The sequence below is a fragment of the Canis lupus genome, chromosome 5, assembly GCF_003254725.2.
Source record: "Canis lupus dingo isolate Sandy chromosome 5, ASM325472v2, whole genome shotgun sequence".
Taxonomy (NCBI): Eukaryota; Metazoa; Chordata; class Mammalia; order Carnivora; family Canidae; genus Canis; species Canis lupus.
Window position 1 is genome coordinate 81936039 of NC_064247.1, and position 15880 is coordinate 81951918.

The 15880-nt window shown below is 56.8% G+C and overlaps 1 protein-coding gene across 3 annotated transcripts in view; it reads left to right on the forward strand.

The window, feature by feature from the left end:
• The window catches only part of ATP6V0D1 (ATPase H+ transporting V0 subunit d1), a 39354-nt gene that overhangs the window by 15010 nt on the left and 8464 nt on the right, over nucleotides 1–15880 (forward strand). For 2 of the 3 annotated variants that reach the window (XM_025426530.3, XM_049109669.1), the window contains exon 2: nucleotides 9900–10071. In XM_025426530.3, coding sequence (XP_025282315.1) covers nucleotides 9900–10071 — 172 coding nt within the window. Of the gene's footprint in view, nucleotides 1–4448; nucleotides 4606–9899; nucleotides 10072–15880 lie in introns of those variants that run through there. The other variant, XM_049109670.1, reaches the window with a different exon arrangement.

Here is a 15880-nt window from a genome sequence, read left to right on the forward strand (position 1 = left end):
TTCAGGCCTTAACCTCAGCTGAGGCTTTGCATTTGGCTAGCGGATGGGGCTTTCCCCTCTGAGAAGCTATCTTGGTGTCCTCACTGTTAACAACTCAGCTTTTCCTGCCTTTCCTTGCTCTTGTGGCTGCTCAGAGGCTCCACAAGCCCGGGCCTCTCCTGCACCTGCTGTCAGTTCTTCCAGGGCTATCCCACGGGGACCCAGGCCTCTAGACTCACGCTGAGCCCTTGAGTGGCCCTTAGGGGCTGAGTTGTGGAGAGTCAGTGTGATTAGGCCTGACCAGGGTGGAGGATGTCAGAACTGGCCAGCCCCCTGGAGGTAACCTTATCCAACCCTCTTATTTTAGCTGGGAAATTGGGTCTAGCTGAGGGCCAAGGGCTTGCTTACAATCTCCTGATACCAGTGTTGGCTTCTCTGGTCCAATCTCTCCACAGTCTTTGGTTGTTTCCTTTTTCTCCTGCGTATGTTTACTGAAGGATGGCTGAACTATGCTACTGTGTGCCTGGCCCCGAATTCAGGAAGTCGTGGTCAGGTGAAAGAGACCCTGCTTTGAGGGCCCCTCACCATTCCCCCAGGCCTTGCCACACGGTATCTGGCTTAGAGATTAAAGGCCTGGGAGTCCAGGAATATGGATGAGCTGCAACACATGACCTAACACACAAGGCCATAAGGCTGCCAGAGCATGGGTTATAGCTCACCCATCCTCCTCACCCATTTAGCCCTTTAAGCTAAGGATCCTGGGATGTTATCCATCAGGCCTGGAGCAGGCTCCCTGTCTCACTGTCACCCCATTCCTCCATTGGCTTCTATCATTTGGACCTAGCCTCTGCTGTGAGGCTCCCTGAGCAGGTGACCACCTATCCCAGGGGCTGGCCCAAGTCCACAGCGCTGATCGTGCTGTCTGGCATGTTACTGTGTACCCTGTACATGTTCTGCCAGTCCCTTGAGCAGGTTGGGTAAAAGGGTCTGAGGGTACTATAAGGGATCAGGCTGGATGCTTACAGCTCCTGCCACTTCTTACCTGGCCCGAGCCTCTTGGCTCTCCTGGTCATGGGTATGAAATGGGTCAACTTTGCTTCTGGCCTGGGTTGTTCAATCCAGTTTCTATAAGCTGCAGCGAATGAGGCTTTGTGCTAAGAGCAGCATGGCTCTCAGCCCCAAATGAGAATTGATCCAGTGAGCCCATCCATAGGGCCTAAGTCTAAGCAAAATGAATATTTCCACAGCTTTGGCTCTAGGCCTGGTGGAGCTGGCAGGATGCTCCAGCCAAGATCCAGCCTGACCTGGCTTTATCTCACTGTGAACAGTGCTGCCGGGGGCCCTAAAAACTGCCCTTCCCCCATCCAGCAGGGTTCTAAGCCTTCCTCAGTGCCCTCCTCTGTGTGTAGAACAGAAGCCCAGCATCAAGGGCTGACAGGTTCCTTCAGCGGGTGCAGGCCCATGGGCCCAGGAATCAGACACAGCCATGGGCCAGCTTCTGAGCAAGCTCCTTGCCGCAGCTGGCTCTGCCTGGGCTGCCTGGCACCTGGCCATACCAGACCACTTTACTTCTCTCACTCATATCCAGGCAAACTGAACATCTTTGGTAAAATGCAAAGCTCTTCCTTGCAGCCCCAGATCCACTCCCACCTGCAGGTTCTATACCTATGGTGGCAAGCCTGAAAAAGAAAGAGCTGGCTCAAGGTCAAAGTGCAGGGCCTCCGCCGAGGCGTGGCCCATGCCTCCCAGGGCGAGGCAGGGCAGCTTGGTTCTCAGGCTGGGCTGTGGCAGGGGAACACAGGGAAGCTGCCTTCCAAGCCCCATGTCTCCTGGGACGTGCCAGTCCCGAGGAGCCTTAGGGCCTGGGTGGGGATGTTCTGGTGAGGGGATAGCCAGGTGGATCTCCACTCAGTCAGAGCAGCAGTTTCTTGGAACTTGCCCTGGGTGCAGCAGTAACCAGTTCTGCCCCTCCCTTTGGCACATGGGACTGTCGCCTGCCTGGCACCCTTCCGACTGTCAGATAGGTTGACTTCCTCATGGGATATGAGGGATGCTTTCATTCTCCAGCCACAGGGACGAGGTGTTCCGAAGAGCATGAGGGTAATTAAATGTAGTTCTTCCACCACCTGCCACCTGTCTCGGAGCAGAGAGAAGGGTAGTAAACCTGGGTTGGACATCCTGCTGCCTCCTGGATGTGGGGAGTGACACTCCCATTTAATCCCCATGTCTGATATGCTGGCGAGGAGTGCCGTGGGCCCCTGGTGTCAGCTGCACCACCTCTGTGGATCAGTCCCATCACCCTCTGTGACTGCCTCACCTCACCAAAAGGCCTCCAACACAAAACAAAATACTGGTCCAGGGACCAAGGAAGGAGAACTCTCTGTCCTTTCCCTGCAGGGGCTCTACCTCACGCCAACTGAAACCCAGTAACTTACATGTGGCCATGCCAGCAGCGGACTCCAGGTTCTTCCCAAGACTGCTGGCCCGCCAGCCTGGGGGCTTCCCATGGAGCAGGAGCTGCCCTTGGCTGCACCACCTCCTGCCTGCTCCCAAGGCCCCCAGGACAGCAGCTACATGGTGCAGACGTGGGTCCTAGCCTCTGTCCACGTCCACAGGGCTGCCCCGAGCTCTATATTATCTTGCTGGTAGGTGAAGTGGGTTTCGGGCTTGGGGTCAGGAGTCCCAGATTTTGAGTCAGCTCTGTTCCTCCCTCCCTAGGAGACAGCAGAGTGGGTCTCATGCTGCACAAGGCCCCCCATGGCCTTTACAGTGAGGAGGAGGACATGCCAGAGGGGAAAGGTCGAGACAGACTATGGGAAAGAAGGGCAGGGGTGTTCTTCAGGGTATGGAGGGGGACAGGTTGAGCAATAGGCTGGAGTTGAGAACACGTACTACCTGACTGGGGCTGAGGGTCTTGGTTAAGAAGCTCTGGGTGGGATCCACTCTCCCCAGAGAGATGGACTGTGGTGTACTATGCTCAGTTCTAACACTGCCTCTGCTCAGTGTCTGTCGCAAGTGCCCTGCAAGGCTGGCATCACACAGCCTTTCACTAGGTGACCAGCCAGGAGCCTGGATCCAGAGGGATCCACAAGCTGCTCAGAGCCAAACAGTAAGACAGGATTTGAACTTAGGTCACTATGGCTCCAAAGCCCAGGTTCTCCCTCCCCTGTCCCATTCAGCCACCTGAGGAGCAGTGCTTGAAACCAGTGATCTAGCAAAACTGGACTGCAGAGGGGTGTAGGAGGCAGGGGCTGCAGTAGGCACCAGCTGATGGGGATCAGATAGATAGATGTGCACTGGTCAGGGCAAGAGACCACGGGTATCTCAGTTGGAGGGGTGGGCAGTGAGGAGGTTCTGGATGGGGAAGGCAGGCGGCACCCAAGGGAGTGGAGGAAGAGCTGGCATTTGATAGGACGAGCTGGAACTCAGGGTTAGTTGGTTGGTATTATGTGAGGTTTGCAGGGGGCCTGTGATGGGCCCTGGTGGAGGTTTGGGGTGAAAAGGATGCTCAGTCTATGCTACAGGTCCCAGGTAAACCCAGGGTTAATGGTTTCCATGCTCCCATACTGGGAGTTCCAGATGTGGTGCTCTGACCCTGCAGAGCCAGCCAGCCAGTGCACACATCTGCTTTGGAGCTGATATGAAGAAGAGGTCTCAGCCACCCCCAGAGCCTGGGGAGGAGACTCAGGCACGGCACATTTGCTGAGGCGGGGCTGTGGCTCCAGTGGGCCACCAGCCTGGCCATCTGTCCATATCTGTCCAAATGTCTGAGTTTCCCTGCTTTGAGCCCCTGGAAGTTGCAGCTTTAGAGAGCCTCTGGGGGCAGAACAAGCACTGGGAGTAGAACCCAGTTCAGTATCTTCAAAGTAGACCCCTCACCTGGGCTCAGGGGAGTGTAGAACAAGCTCTGAGGCCCTGCCCTCCTTGAAGGGAGTGGCAGGGTGGGCATGATGGGCTCTAGGGAGCATATTTGCACATCTGGTTTTACTCAGTGGGCCGCAATTCCTGAAAACCCCTGAGCTCCCCAGGAGAGCATCGTTGAGTGACCTCTGGAAAAGCAGAAGTGAAGTCTGGGAACACACTGTCCTCTCACACTGTGCCGTGGCCAGCTGGCCAGCAGGGCCCCTCCGTGGGCCATGAGGCCATGGGTGAGTCTAGAGCAGGGGGCCGCCCCGCCTAGTGTACTGTGCCAGGAGCTGCCTCTATGCCTGCTGGGCCCTGGGGGCAGCGTGGGATCAACTCCCTGGCATGGGCCAAGCCCCTCCCTTCCTGTCTCCCCGGGGCCCTTGGGGAGGGGCTCCAGAGGCTTGGGGGCTGAAGAGGCCACGTGCTGCCTGCCCCTGGGAGTCCTGGAGGGGCTGAAAGATCACTTTCAGGGCTGGCAGGATCTGGGAAGGGTTTCAGGAAGTGGATGGGGTTTAGGGCTGCCCAGCTGCCACCTCTCAAGGCCTGGCTGGGACTGGCTGCCAAGCCCACACTTTGCCCCACACAGAGAAAGGAGTGCTGGTCAAGCCAGGCGTCCCTGTGCCCCCTTGCTAATCGGGGACTGGGTGGTAAGCGGAGGTGCCAGCTGGGGCCAGGGCCTTGCTGTTGAGGGGTCTTGGCCTTGAAGACATGGTCTGAGAGGTAGGCGGGGTGAAGCTATGGAGCCAGCTTGATTCTGGTGTTCCCTGTGAGCCCAGGGGTGGGGGGTGGGGGTGGGAGAAACAGCCGGGCAGGGCAGCTGGGGCTGCAGCCCACCCACAGGCCTTCAGGGCACTCAGCGGACCCTGCTGCAGCCAGGGCAACGATCTTTGACCGGGCAACCTCAAGGTGGACAGTGGTGCCCTGTGGCAGAGGGAGGGCAAAGGCCTCTCTAGCTGTTTTCTGCACTTCAGGAGCTTTTTCCCTAGGGCATCCTGTAGACTTCTCTGAAGCACTTCCTGGAGCAGAGATCCTGGACAGGTTGCCCTAGTGAGAGCATGGGATGAGTAGAGCAGAGAGCTGAGGGCTGAGTCTGACGTGGTGCTAGGGGGGAGGACAAGGGGCCTCACAGACTGTGGGGAGGAGGCAGGACTCTAGCTCTGGGCCACGGAGGCCCCTGGGTAAAGGTGACAACTACATGCTGGAGTTGGACGACTGCTCTAGTGACGCTGTGAGAGTGGACTTGGGAGCAGGGAGCCCAAACCTGGGGCAGGAGTCTAGCAAAAGGGCACCAGGGTGGCGAGGAGGCCTGTGTGGCACCAGGAGATGGGAGCTGTGGGAAGAATCTCTATGACATTGGGACAGGCGACCCTTGGGAAGCAGAGGAGGTATATGCTGATGGGGACTGAGGAGCAAGCCCAGAGCCCGCAGGGGAGGCTGTAGGCACTGGGAAACTGAGTGGGTGAGCTTCCTTTGAGGAGGGCTTTAGGTCAGACTGCAGAGAGAACTTCCTGATAGCAGCAGCATCTTCTTGGACATGAGAAATCAGCCTCTGAGGAAGTCTTTTGCTGTGAGAGCTCCCAAGCTGGCCAGACATTCCTGGTGCTGGGCCATGGATGGGAGGATTTGGGGTAGACAGCTGGGCTTGTGGGTAGACCAGAGCAGTCCCCTGAGTGTGCGCTAACCAGAACACTGCTCATGCCTCAGCCCAGGCACGTCTGGGGCTCTCAGGGGCTGTCACCGAGGCCGTCAGGCTGCTGAGCTCACGGTGCAAAGCAGAACTAGCCCCTGCCTTCCCAGAGCCCCCGGCGTCCTTGGCTGCCCTCGGGGGCTGGGCCAGGGCTGGGTGGCCGGGTCTCCCACGAAGCTCTCAACAAGTTCCAGGCCTCTCCTCCTGTGTTTAGATCCCACCCCTAGTCACACCCTCTTTTCCGCATCCCTCAGAGCAGGAAGCTGCTGGTGGTGATGGGGTGGTTGGGGGCGGTTCTAACGGGCCTCATCCCAGCCCTGGGGACCATCTCAAGGGCTTGGGGCTGCCCATAACTGGTCCTGGGCGCCAGGTTGCTTGAACAGGGTCAGAGCTGGTTCAGAAGCCCTGTGTGGTCCAAGCAGAGGGATCGGCTAGCCTGCCTGCCTCCAAGTCGCCTTCTTGGCTGACAGGCTGTCCCCTCTGCTTGGGTCACAGGGAGATGCAGGGTTTGGCCAGGGAAAGTGGTCTGGAACGGCCCTTTGACATCATCCCTGGGGGCTTTTAAAAATGAGTTTCCTGGTAAGGAAGACTCCTTAGGCCTTGGGCAGTATTCTCGGTAGAGTCTCAGGGTTTGCTCTGATCTGACAAAAGCCAGCAGAAACCACCCGGCCGTCTGTGTTCCAGTGGTGCTGGGAGCCGCGGCTTCCCCAGATGCAGTGTCAGCAGAACGCAGCGGCCAAGGCACAGGGGGGTTTGCTGTTGGGCCTGTGCTGAGCCCCACGTGGGGGCAGGCAGGGAAGAGCCCACCCCTCCACTTTGCCCCTCTCGTTCACATGCACGTGTGCCTAGCTTCTCTAGCAATAGACGTTGCCACAGGTGACACCAGAGGGGCTTGCTGAGGCATGATGTCAAGTGGGCAGCGAGTGTCTAGACAGCCTCCGAGGTCATGGAGGGGCCTGCCCTGGCTGCTCTCCTCTGCCACCTGCCAGCTCTTCTGGGACTAACGTCTGTCCAGGCAGCTGGGTCCATATCCAAAAGGTCCATCCTGGGCCAAGGGCCATGGGAGAATGTGGTCAATGATGTAAAGGGTCCAGGAGGAAAGGGGGCCAGAATTGGGGACATCAGAATCCACCAGGCTTGATCCATGTCCTGCCCCTCTGTGCCTGACTGGGACTCTGGATAGGTTTCATGTTCCCTCTCATTGGTCTTTTCTAAATCTGTGAAATGGTCATGCTCCTGGCAAGGGGCTGAATACACAGCAGGAACCCCTCTGCTTCCAGTTAGGGTGGGTCTGGGTTTCCCCTGGTGTTGGGGTGCTGACTCTTGCTTGACCAGTGTGTTGGATGGAGAGTCAGTGGGAGCTGGAAAGAAGAGAGGGTACCTGGCAGTGGGGAAGTTGTTGAGTGCACCTTCCCAGCAAAGAGAAGCCCTGTTTAGAAAGGCAGAGGCTGGACAGGCTGCCGGAGAGCTGAGGCTAGGGTGATAGCATTTAGGGAAGTCTCTGGCAGCATGTGCAAGGATGCTTTGGAGGGTGGGAGGCAGGAAGCTCGACTGGACTTGCTGTCTCAGAGAATAGTGGGGTCACTGGGATAAGGTACCCTGCTAAGGGGACTGGGTTTTGCCCTGTACATCTGGCCTGGCCTCGAGGCCCAGCTGTGAGCTGGAGAGGAAGGAGTCTTATCGCCTGAGATGGGTCTCTGCTGGCTGCAGTGGCCGGGTGGATCAATGAACAGGTTTGGTCTGGCAGCTGCTGCGCTAGACGGTCTGACCCAGAACACCACATTCCAGCCCTGGCTTCCAGCTGCTGTCCGCTCTGCAGCTTCCCCTAGTGGGGATTGGAGTACCTGCTGTGCCCGGGTCAGAACCCCCTGCCCAGTTTGTTTTTTAGGTATCACAATGTTTGATAGAAATATATAAAATCAGGGTATGAATATGACTTGATAAATTAAGTGAAATTAATTTCAATACTATATTAAGAGGGATCAATTCATATTGTCACTCTATTTCACACCCACAAAAACGACTTCGAAAACATTAAGATCTTTCAAAACGGATTAGTTATTTGCAACTAAAACCACGTTTCTTTTCACAAGAGTTGTGTACTCTTCCAGGGTCAAGGATGTTAAAATCTGGCACATAAAACCCACTTCTAGAGGTAGGAATGCAAGGTGACTTACAATTATAGCAACCATCAGCTATAACCATCAATTATTGTTAAGAATTTTTCTTTGACAACCAAATGGGTACTTAAACATTGCAACAACTCAAGTACCACTGAGAAAAATACCTTCTTTCACCCATGCCTTATTCTAAGCATAGGTGGGCCTTGGTCAGACCAGGTAGGGATGGGGAAGATGGCCTGGGGCAAGGACGTAGGAGTGTGCACACCTGCCGGGCAAAAGGCAGCAAGATCCGTGAGGCAGAGCAGGGGGCTGGTGACTTCTCCCTTCCCTACCTCACACTCGGTTCTGTCCCATGTTTGGGTGGCTCTGGAGAGAAGTAGGTGGGAGTGATGGCAAGAGCAGTAGATGGTGAAGGCCTCCTGCAGGCCTCACAAGGTGAAAGTCCACTCTGTGAGGACCCAGGAGCCACAGAGGACATGAGTGCTGCTTGGCACCCAGATGCCACCCAGCACTGCAGGTAGAAGGCATTTCACCCAGGGGCATGCACACTCCTCCCTCCCTCTCACCTCCCCCTCTCATCTGCTCTCTTGTCTCTCCTTTAGCATACCTGACTCCAGGCTGGGAATGTTCTCTTGATGGTGTGCAGGAGTAGGGGCTTTACAGGGAATCAGCCATGCTGTCCCTTACTTTGAAGCAGCCCAGGAGACCAGAGACATAGGGAGGCTTGATCAGGGGAGCTTGTGGAAATGTTCACAGGTGCAACCCTTTTCTGTCTTCCCCTGGGCAGCCTTCCCAGGGGACAGAAAACATGTAGTCCCTTACAGCAGAAGCCAGCTTTGGCTCTTGGGCCTTCACACGCACACACACTCACACTCACACTCACACACACACATACAGGTTCCTTCTCAGCCACTGTCCTTGGTACCCCATCACTGCTACGATGTCTCCTGTTTCAAAATCCAGGAGGAAACTCACCTGCTGTCCTCACCAACACTCTCCCCAGACTTTGGCCCATTCTCCAGGTACTTACCGAGCATGAAAACGTGCCAGAACATACTCTGTTCTAGACTCCAGCATGCCGCAGTGACCCCAGATCCGTGCTATCATGGAGCTCATGTGTCCTGTGATAGTTGGAATAAGTGTAACAAAGAAGAGTGGCACAAATGAGGGATAGAGTGGGAGGACTGCAGGAGAGGTCTTTGAAGAGGGGCTGTCGGAGGATATCATTACTTTCTAGGCAGAGGAACAGGGAAGACCCTGAGGTGAAGACATGCATATGTGTGACGTGCTCTGCCTTGTGTCTTAAGATCACTGGCTGCTGGGTGGGGAATAGACCAGGGATGGGAGACAAGGGTAAAAGCCAGCTTGTTGCCCTGATCCCACTGGGTCTCACCTGTCTTTCCCACCAAGACCCTTCTGCTTGTCCTCTTGTCCCTTTTCCCTTGCCCTGTCCCTAATGGCTCAGAAGAGCCCAGAGGATTGGCCTATCAGCCTCTAGCCACTCCTATAGCAGGGCTGGTCTTTCCTCCCAGCCTCGAGATGATCTCCCCCTCATGCCACTCATTTGCCCTCCAGGCCACTTGTCATTCAGGCCGTCTTGTTGGCTGTTGCCTTTGTATGTTCCTGTCCGTGCCCTTTGCTGTGGCCCAGCCCAGCATGTTCTCTCATCCTCAGACCCATTTCATTGGCCACTCCACTCCTTTATTTTGTGGCATCTCCTTTATTTTATATGGATTGTTTCTGCCGAAGTGTGGATCTGCTCTTCTAACCCCGAGGCTCTGGAGGGCAGGGCCCGGGTCTTACTGCGCTCTGGGTTAGGGCCATCCTAGAGCCCACCACATAGAAGGGCCTCAAAGGCTATGGGTTGTGAATGGCACCTTGGGTTGGGGTTTCCCAGGCCTTCTTCTCATTTGGAGGAACAGTTGTTCTACTTGTGCTTGTTCCTTGGGGCCCAGTGTCCTGGCTCATGACCCAGGGGTCTGGAACATCTCTGGAGCCTTGGCCTGACCGCCCCAGATTGGGCCCTGAGCCAACAGGGAGGTGAAGGCGGGGACAGGAGGTCAGGGTAGCAACAGGCCTCAAGCACAGGGGAGAGACTAGGGCCCAGAGTCTGGGGGCCAGTATGGACAGGGTCTTGGGGTCCTGGGGAGGCTCAGCATGGCCAGCCCTCACCCCTGCCCCCATCCCCCTGCTTTGGGTTTCAGACCTGAAGCTGCACCTGCAGAGCACAGACTACGGCAACTTCCTGGCCAATGAGGCATCGCCGTTGACCGTGTCAGTTATTGATGACCGGCTTAAGGAGAAGATGGTGGTGGAGTTCCGCCACATGAGGAACCATGCCTATGAGCCACTCGCCAGCTTCCTGGACTTCATTACGTAAGTGCCTACGGTCCCTTCCCCTCCCACTGGGCAGGAGAGCTGCACCTGCCTTGGCTGGCCGGCTGGCCGGCTGCCTGCAGAGCCTTCCTTCTTGGACTGTGGAGCTGGGCTGGTCATTCGACAACCCTGGATCTCCAGGCCACCACCTGCCACCTCACTGCTGCCTGGGAATCTAGTGGGCAGGCAAGAATGTCCCACACCACACTGTAGTGTTGGATGAAGCCTCTTTCTTTGCACCTCTAGCATTACAGAGATTGGGGTGGGGAGACCAGGGATGATGGGAGCACTTTTCCTCACTCACCCTGCAGCATCTACACTGACTTCTTGCTAGGTCTCCATTTTCCATCCTGAGGTCAGGGGTAAGGGGATGGGCAGAGCTCTGCAGAGCCAGGTTCTTGGAATGGACCATTCAGACTCTCCAGCCCTTCTGAGCTGAGGCCTGTTCTCCATCTTCTCTGTCCACAGCCTTGGGCCTTAGGGAGAAGGAGGAAGGCTCCACACCTGACTGCCTTTCCCAACAACCCAGGTCCCTGTGTTTATGATGCTTGGCTTCCCCACTGTCTAACCCTTGGATGTAGCCCTGTCTCCACTAAGATCCTGGAGAAGCTGAGCAGAGGAAAGTTCCCTAGGACCCGCAGGCTAGGGGAGGCCACTTTGATGAGGCAGACTGTGCTTGCCAGGTATGCCTGTGGAAACAGAGATGGAGAGGCTCCCTCTGTCAGCATAGCCCAGGAGCCATGAGCCGGAGCCTGGGAAACAAAGAGATGGCCCCAGAGGTGTGATTGGTGGCTAGCTTCAATGAGCGTGCTCCGTGCTAGTGGAGTGTGAGAGTGTGTTGTGGGAAAGCACTTCCAGGTATACTGGGTACTGTCGAGCTTTTACCATTCCCTGATTTTGGTGCTCCCACCCTCCTCCTTGGGACCCGGCACACCTGCCTGGCTAGGTGCTTCCTGCCTGTCCTGATGCCTACCCCTAGCAAGGAACAGCCACTTACTCAAGATCCACTTGCTCAAGTAAGGGCTGTAGCCAGAAGGGCTCCATCCTTGGGTAGAGGCCATAGGCTGGGACCTCTGAAGGGCTCAGGGAACCTGCCCAGGCTGGGAAGCAGTCTCTTTCCTGGCCACAGGCCTCCTTTCTGGGGGCCTCCTTGGTATCCTGGCTGGGCCTGTAATTACACCTTCCTGGCTCCGGTCAAGGTACAGACAACATAGTCCTACTGGGGCGGGAGGCCAGAGATGGGGCATGTCTTGTGCTGCTGAGTTGGGGGTAATGCCGAGGCGTCCCATGTGTCAGTCAACTCCTGGCCTGGGGCTGCATATCCCTTGCCCCAAGGCCAGAGCTGGGGACATACCAGGAAGCAGTGAATTTATTGCCAGAGCCCAGCCTTCACCTTGTTTGCACAAGGCTCTTTCAGCTTCCTGAATGTTCTGGCCTTGCCAGCTAGGCTGGCCAGAGGAGGCCTGACCCATGCCAGTGGTCAGAGGGCAGTTGTCATCCATCCCACTGCCCGCTTGGCCACCTGCCTGTGCAGCTAGCTCCTGGCCTTTCTCGGTACCCTTAGAGGCTTGGTCTCAGCCTGCCAGGCCATGAAACTGGAGAGGCTCTGAGCGTGACTGAGGCCGCACAGCCGCCAGCTCTTTGCTGGAGGTTGGCTGCAAGCACCAAGCGTGCTTAAAGCAGCCAAGCACTATCCTGTGGCAGGCTGTCACTTCCCCGCCCCTTCCATTCATGGGTGATTGTGGCTTAAGTCTTCCTATCTCCTCACTCCTGCCCTCACTCGAGAAGAGCTCAGCAGCCACGTGTCAGCCTGTCTGAGCCTGTGGCGGCTCGTTCCATGACCTCGTCATCTCCAGTGACCCGCTCCTCTGCTCTCCAGTGCAGCCGCCCCCTCCAATGGCTACCCAAGGCCATGTCACTCCTGGAACCGGTCCACCCCAGAATCGCTGAGTCAGGCACCCCCTCTCTACCCACAGTCATCAGACCCTCCAGCCCACTCTCAGTCCCTTGTGGGACGCGGGTTCCGGACTCAGCAGGACACTGGGACTTGCTTCCTCCCCGGCTGCCCCTTCTGTCTTCTTTTTCCTCCCTCCCCAGCTGAGGTTCCCTGGTCCATCATTTGAGCACTCCTCTGCCAGCATCCGCAGCGCTTTTGGCCGCCCGTCTTGTAGTCCCGCCCTGGCTGGCAGCCCCCCAGCCCTGGAGGAATCCCAGCAGCCTTCAGCCTAGAGGCACCCTCCCCCACTTCCACAGCCTGGAGCAAAGCTGGGGAAGCCGGCCTTGGGCGGTGATCCCTGCCGTGGGACGTGCTGCTCCGCTGCACAGCTGGCCTCTGCTTGTATTTGCCCCTTCGGCCACTTGTCCTCCCTACCCAGCACCCTGCAGCCCCCCACCAAGCTTGGGAGACCACCTTACCATCTTAAGCACCACCCCTCTCCTGGCCCCCAGCCTTTTCTCTGGACAGATGGCCCACCTTCCTCCTCCACGATGACAGTAGAAACCAGTCCCCTCCCATCACCCCATCTGTGTCCCCAACCCTGATCCGATGGCAGAGGCTCCATCTTCTCTTGGGTCTTTCTGCCAAGGTGCTAAGTCTTCCCACCCCACTCCCTAGACCCTGAGTGGCCACTCGTGTACTCACCTGTCTGTGCAACCACCTTCCCTTCCAGTTTCTTCCCATCAGCATCTGGACAAGCGCAAATCTCTCACACCGTGAACAACCCATCTCCTGGGCCCTAAGCTCTTTATGTCCACTGTCTGTTCTCTCACTCCTACCCCCACCCCTGCCCATCCTTTGAGTCTCCAGTCTGCTCCCAGTCCTTGCATCACTCTACCACAAGGCCCTGACTGAAGCTACCGCTGACCTTTGTGACAAGGTCTCCAGGCCTCATTAGGAGCCATGGCCCTCTCACCTTCCAGGAGTCTCCTCTCTCTCACAGCATCTCTGCCCTTTATCTACTGCCTCCCTACCTCCTTCACCTCCTCCACTACTCCTCTTCCTTCTTGGGTCATCCCACAGCATTGCAGAAAGATGGGCCAGGGCCTGTCCAGGGCAGCTCCCCCAGACTGGGAACTCACACCTGGCTTCTCTGAGGAGGTGGCTCTGTGGCTGAGAGGAATGGTGTTTAAAGGAAGAATTAGAGGAGGAGAGCTTCTGGACTGAGGGAACCAGACATGTCCTGAGCAGCTGGAGCATGGAGCCTCAAATCCTAGGGATGTAAGCAGAGAGGAGAGTGTGGTGAGCCCAGGTAGGGGAGGTGTCCACTAGTGCCCCCATCCTGAGTGTGAATACTTGAAGGAACATTGCCATCGCTGCCCACAGCCAGGGTGGAGGTTGGGACTACCCCCAGAGGTCCACTTAGTTCCATCCCTCAGAGTCTCTTGGTTGCCTTCAGAGCTGTCCCTTGGATGGCTGGAACAGGATTCCCCCGGAGGTGATGGGTTCCTTGTCCCTGAAGGTGTGTGAATAGGTGGCCAAGGCCTTTTCTGCCCTCCTGTGGGTAAAGACAGTGTCCAGTGGTTTTATAGATCCCAGCCAGCCTTCAGCCAACACACATGACCAGTATCAGCTCTGGGCTCAGCCCACTGCCAGGACAGAGGGGGAACATCTGAATGTAATGGGATGGGTGCCAGTGGTGGTGTAGACGGCTCCTGGAAAGCCTGTGGGCAGCTGCTACAAATGGATCCAGGGTCACAGGAGGCTTCCCAGCATTAAGAGGACTCCTGGATCAGATGGGGTTAGGGAGGCTGCTCAGGAAAGTGGGTGGTGAGATCAGAGGCAGCTGCCTGGTGTGGAGGCAGACGGGCCCGGAGTGAGCAAGAATCCATGAAGTAGGCTGTCATCAATCACGTAGTCTTGATTTAGCTCATTTTCATGGCAGTAAATGTAATATGTCACTGTACCAAGGGTTCCTTCCAAGCCTCGCCATTAACTGCCCTGTGACTTGAGATGGAGCCTCTTTTTTGGCATCGGAGGGGGATCTTGATCTAAGCCATTCCATGATGGCTTCCCACAAGATAATAGGCCCTGAACGGGAAGCTAGGAGACTTGCTTATAGGATGTGAGTCTGGTCTCTGGGGAGTCTCAGATGGGCCCCAGGGGCCTTTGTCTTTAGGTGAGTAGCCTCCCTGGAGGGTGTCATCCCCAGTGAGCAGCAGCCAGTTACCCGTTGGCAGAGCCTGGGCATGGTAAGCTGCACCATCTGGGAGATGTGAAGTCCAATCTTTCCTAGGTACCAGAGATCTCAGTGCCAGCAGCCTGGAGTGGGAAGCTGGAAGGAGGCTCTGTCCCAGGACAGTGGCCTCAAGTGCTCAGCAGGCCTTTTAGCATAGCTGCCATTCTCCCCAGAACTTTTTGCACTACGGGCCACAGAGGCATCAGGTTACCCAGGCCTCCCTATCCTGGCCCTCTAGCCCCCCGTTTCCATGACCACTTTTGGGTCCCAGCAGGGTCTGTACAGGCTACAGCTCTAGACCTGCCATGGTTTCTGGGTCCTGGATTAGACCTGGCTCCTGCCTGGAGGGACAGCCAGCAGTGATACTCTTTTCTGGAGACCGTGGGAGAACACACACAGGAGCTCTTCCAAGGCCCAGAAGGCTTAGGTCAAGTGGGAAGACCTAGCTGGGCCTCTGGGTAGGGGCAGGATTTTAATGATAAGGTCAGGGTCTCACTAGCTTTGCTGTGGGCTGCACTTCAGTTATCCTGATTGCAGAGGGGAAACTGAGGCTTGCCAGGTAGGCCATCACTTGATATCTCTGTTCACTTTCTGCCCTGGGCAGGGCTCTGCAGGACTCTGATAGGATTGAGCACAAATACTGTTTATGAGCAGCCTCTGCTGGGGGCTGTCGGATGGACAGTCCTCATGGCCTCCTCACCAGGGCCAGGCCAGCCCCCAGGGCCAGGATGAGAACATGGAAGCAAGCCATGCTTTTCCAGCAGGTGGCGCCAAAGGGCACAGCAGAGGGACAGGGCTTGGCTAGGGGCTCGGAAGACTTCTTGGAAGAAGGGGCTTCCTAAACCCCAGCCTGAGACTTCTGTGGGCCCAAGCTGAGTCTTGAAGGCTCAGGGTGAGGGAGGGCCTCTGGGCAGAGGAATACAGACTCCCTACTCCCACCCCACGAGGGCCTCTTTGGCCTGGCGGGCAGCCGCCTGTCCACTCCCCAGCTGTCTTCCTCTGGAGGGAGATGCTGACCAGCTGGAACCTCATTCTCTCCTATTGAGGCCAAATGAGGGGAGGACTGGTGGAGTGGCTTTCTGGGGGCAGGGAGACAGCTGCTGAAGCCAGGCGAGGAGGAGGAGGATTTCCCTGCCTGCTGAAGGCCTTGGCCTTGGGGGAGAAGCAAACAGCCTAGCCAGCATCATCTCTGCCAGGCCTGCGCTGCCTCCTTTCTCCCAGGAAAGACGATTCTGGCTCTCATTGGGCAGGGGAGAAAAACAGGGGCTGCTTCTGCAGCAACCTTGTAGTTGACTCAGGGAGAGAGAAGAGCCGGGCCTGGCACAGGATTATCCAAGGCTGGCCTAGCCAGGGTTAGAATGGGGCCCTGGAAGGGGCTGCGGATATGTCATCATAAGTGGCCCTTAATTGGCTCAGCATTAAGCTGAGTTCTAGCAGAAGAGGCTGGGGGTAGCTAGCGGGTGCTACCACTGGCCCCCACAAGTGCTGTCCGGGCTGAAAAGTGAATCATAGCTGGCCTGTTCCACATCATTGAAGGGGTAACAGCAAAACCAGACAGTAGAGTTCCCACAGGGCTCTCCTCCGAGTCCAGGCCAGGACTCTGAGGAGTCCCAGCGCCTCCCTTGCGCCCTGAC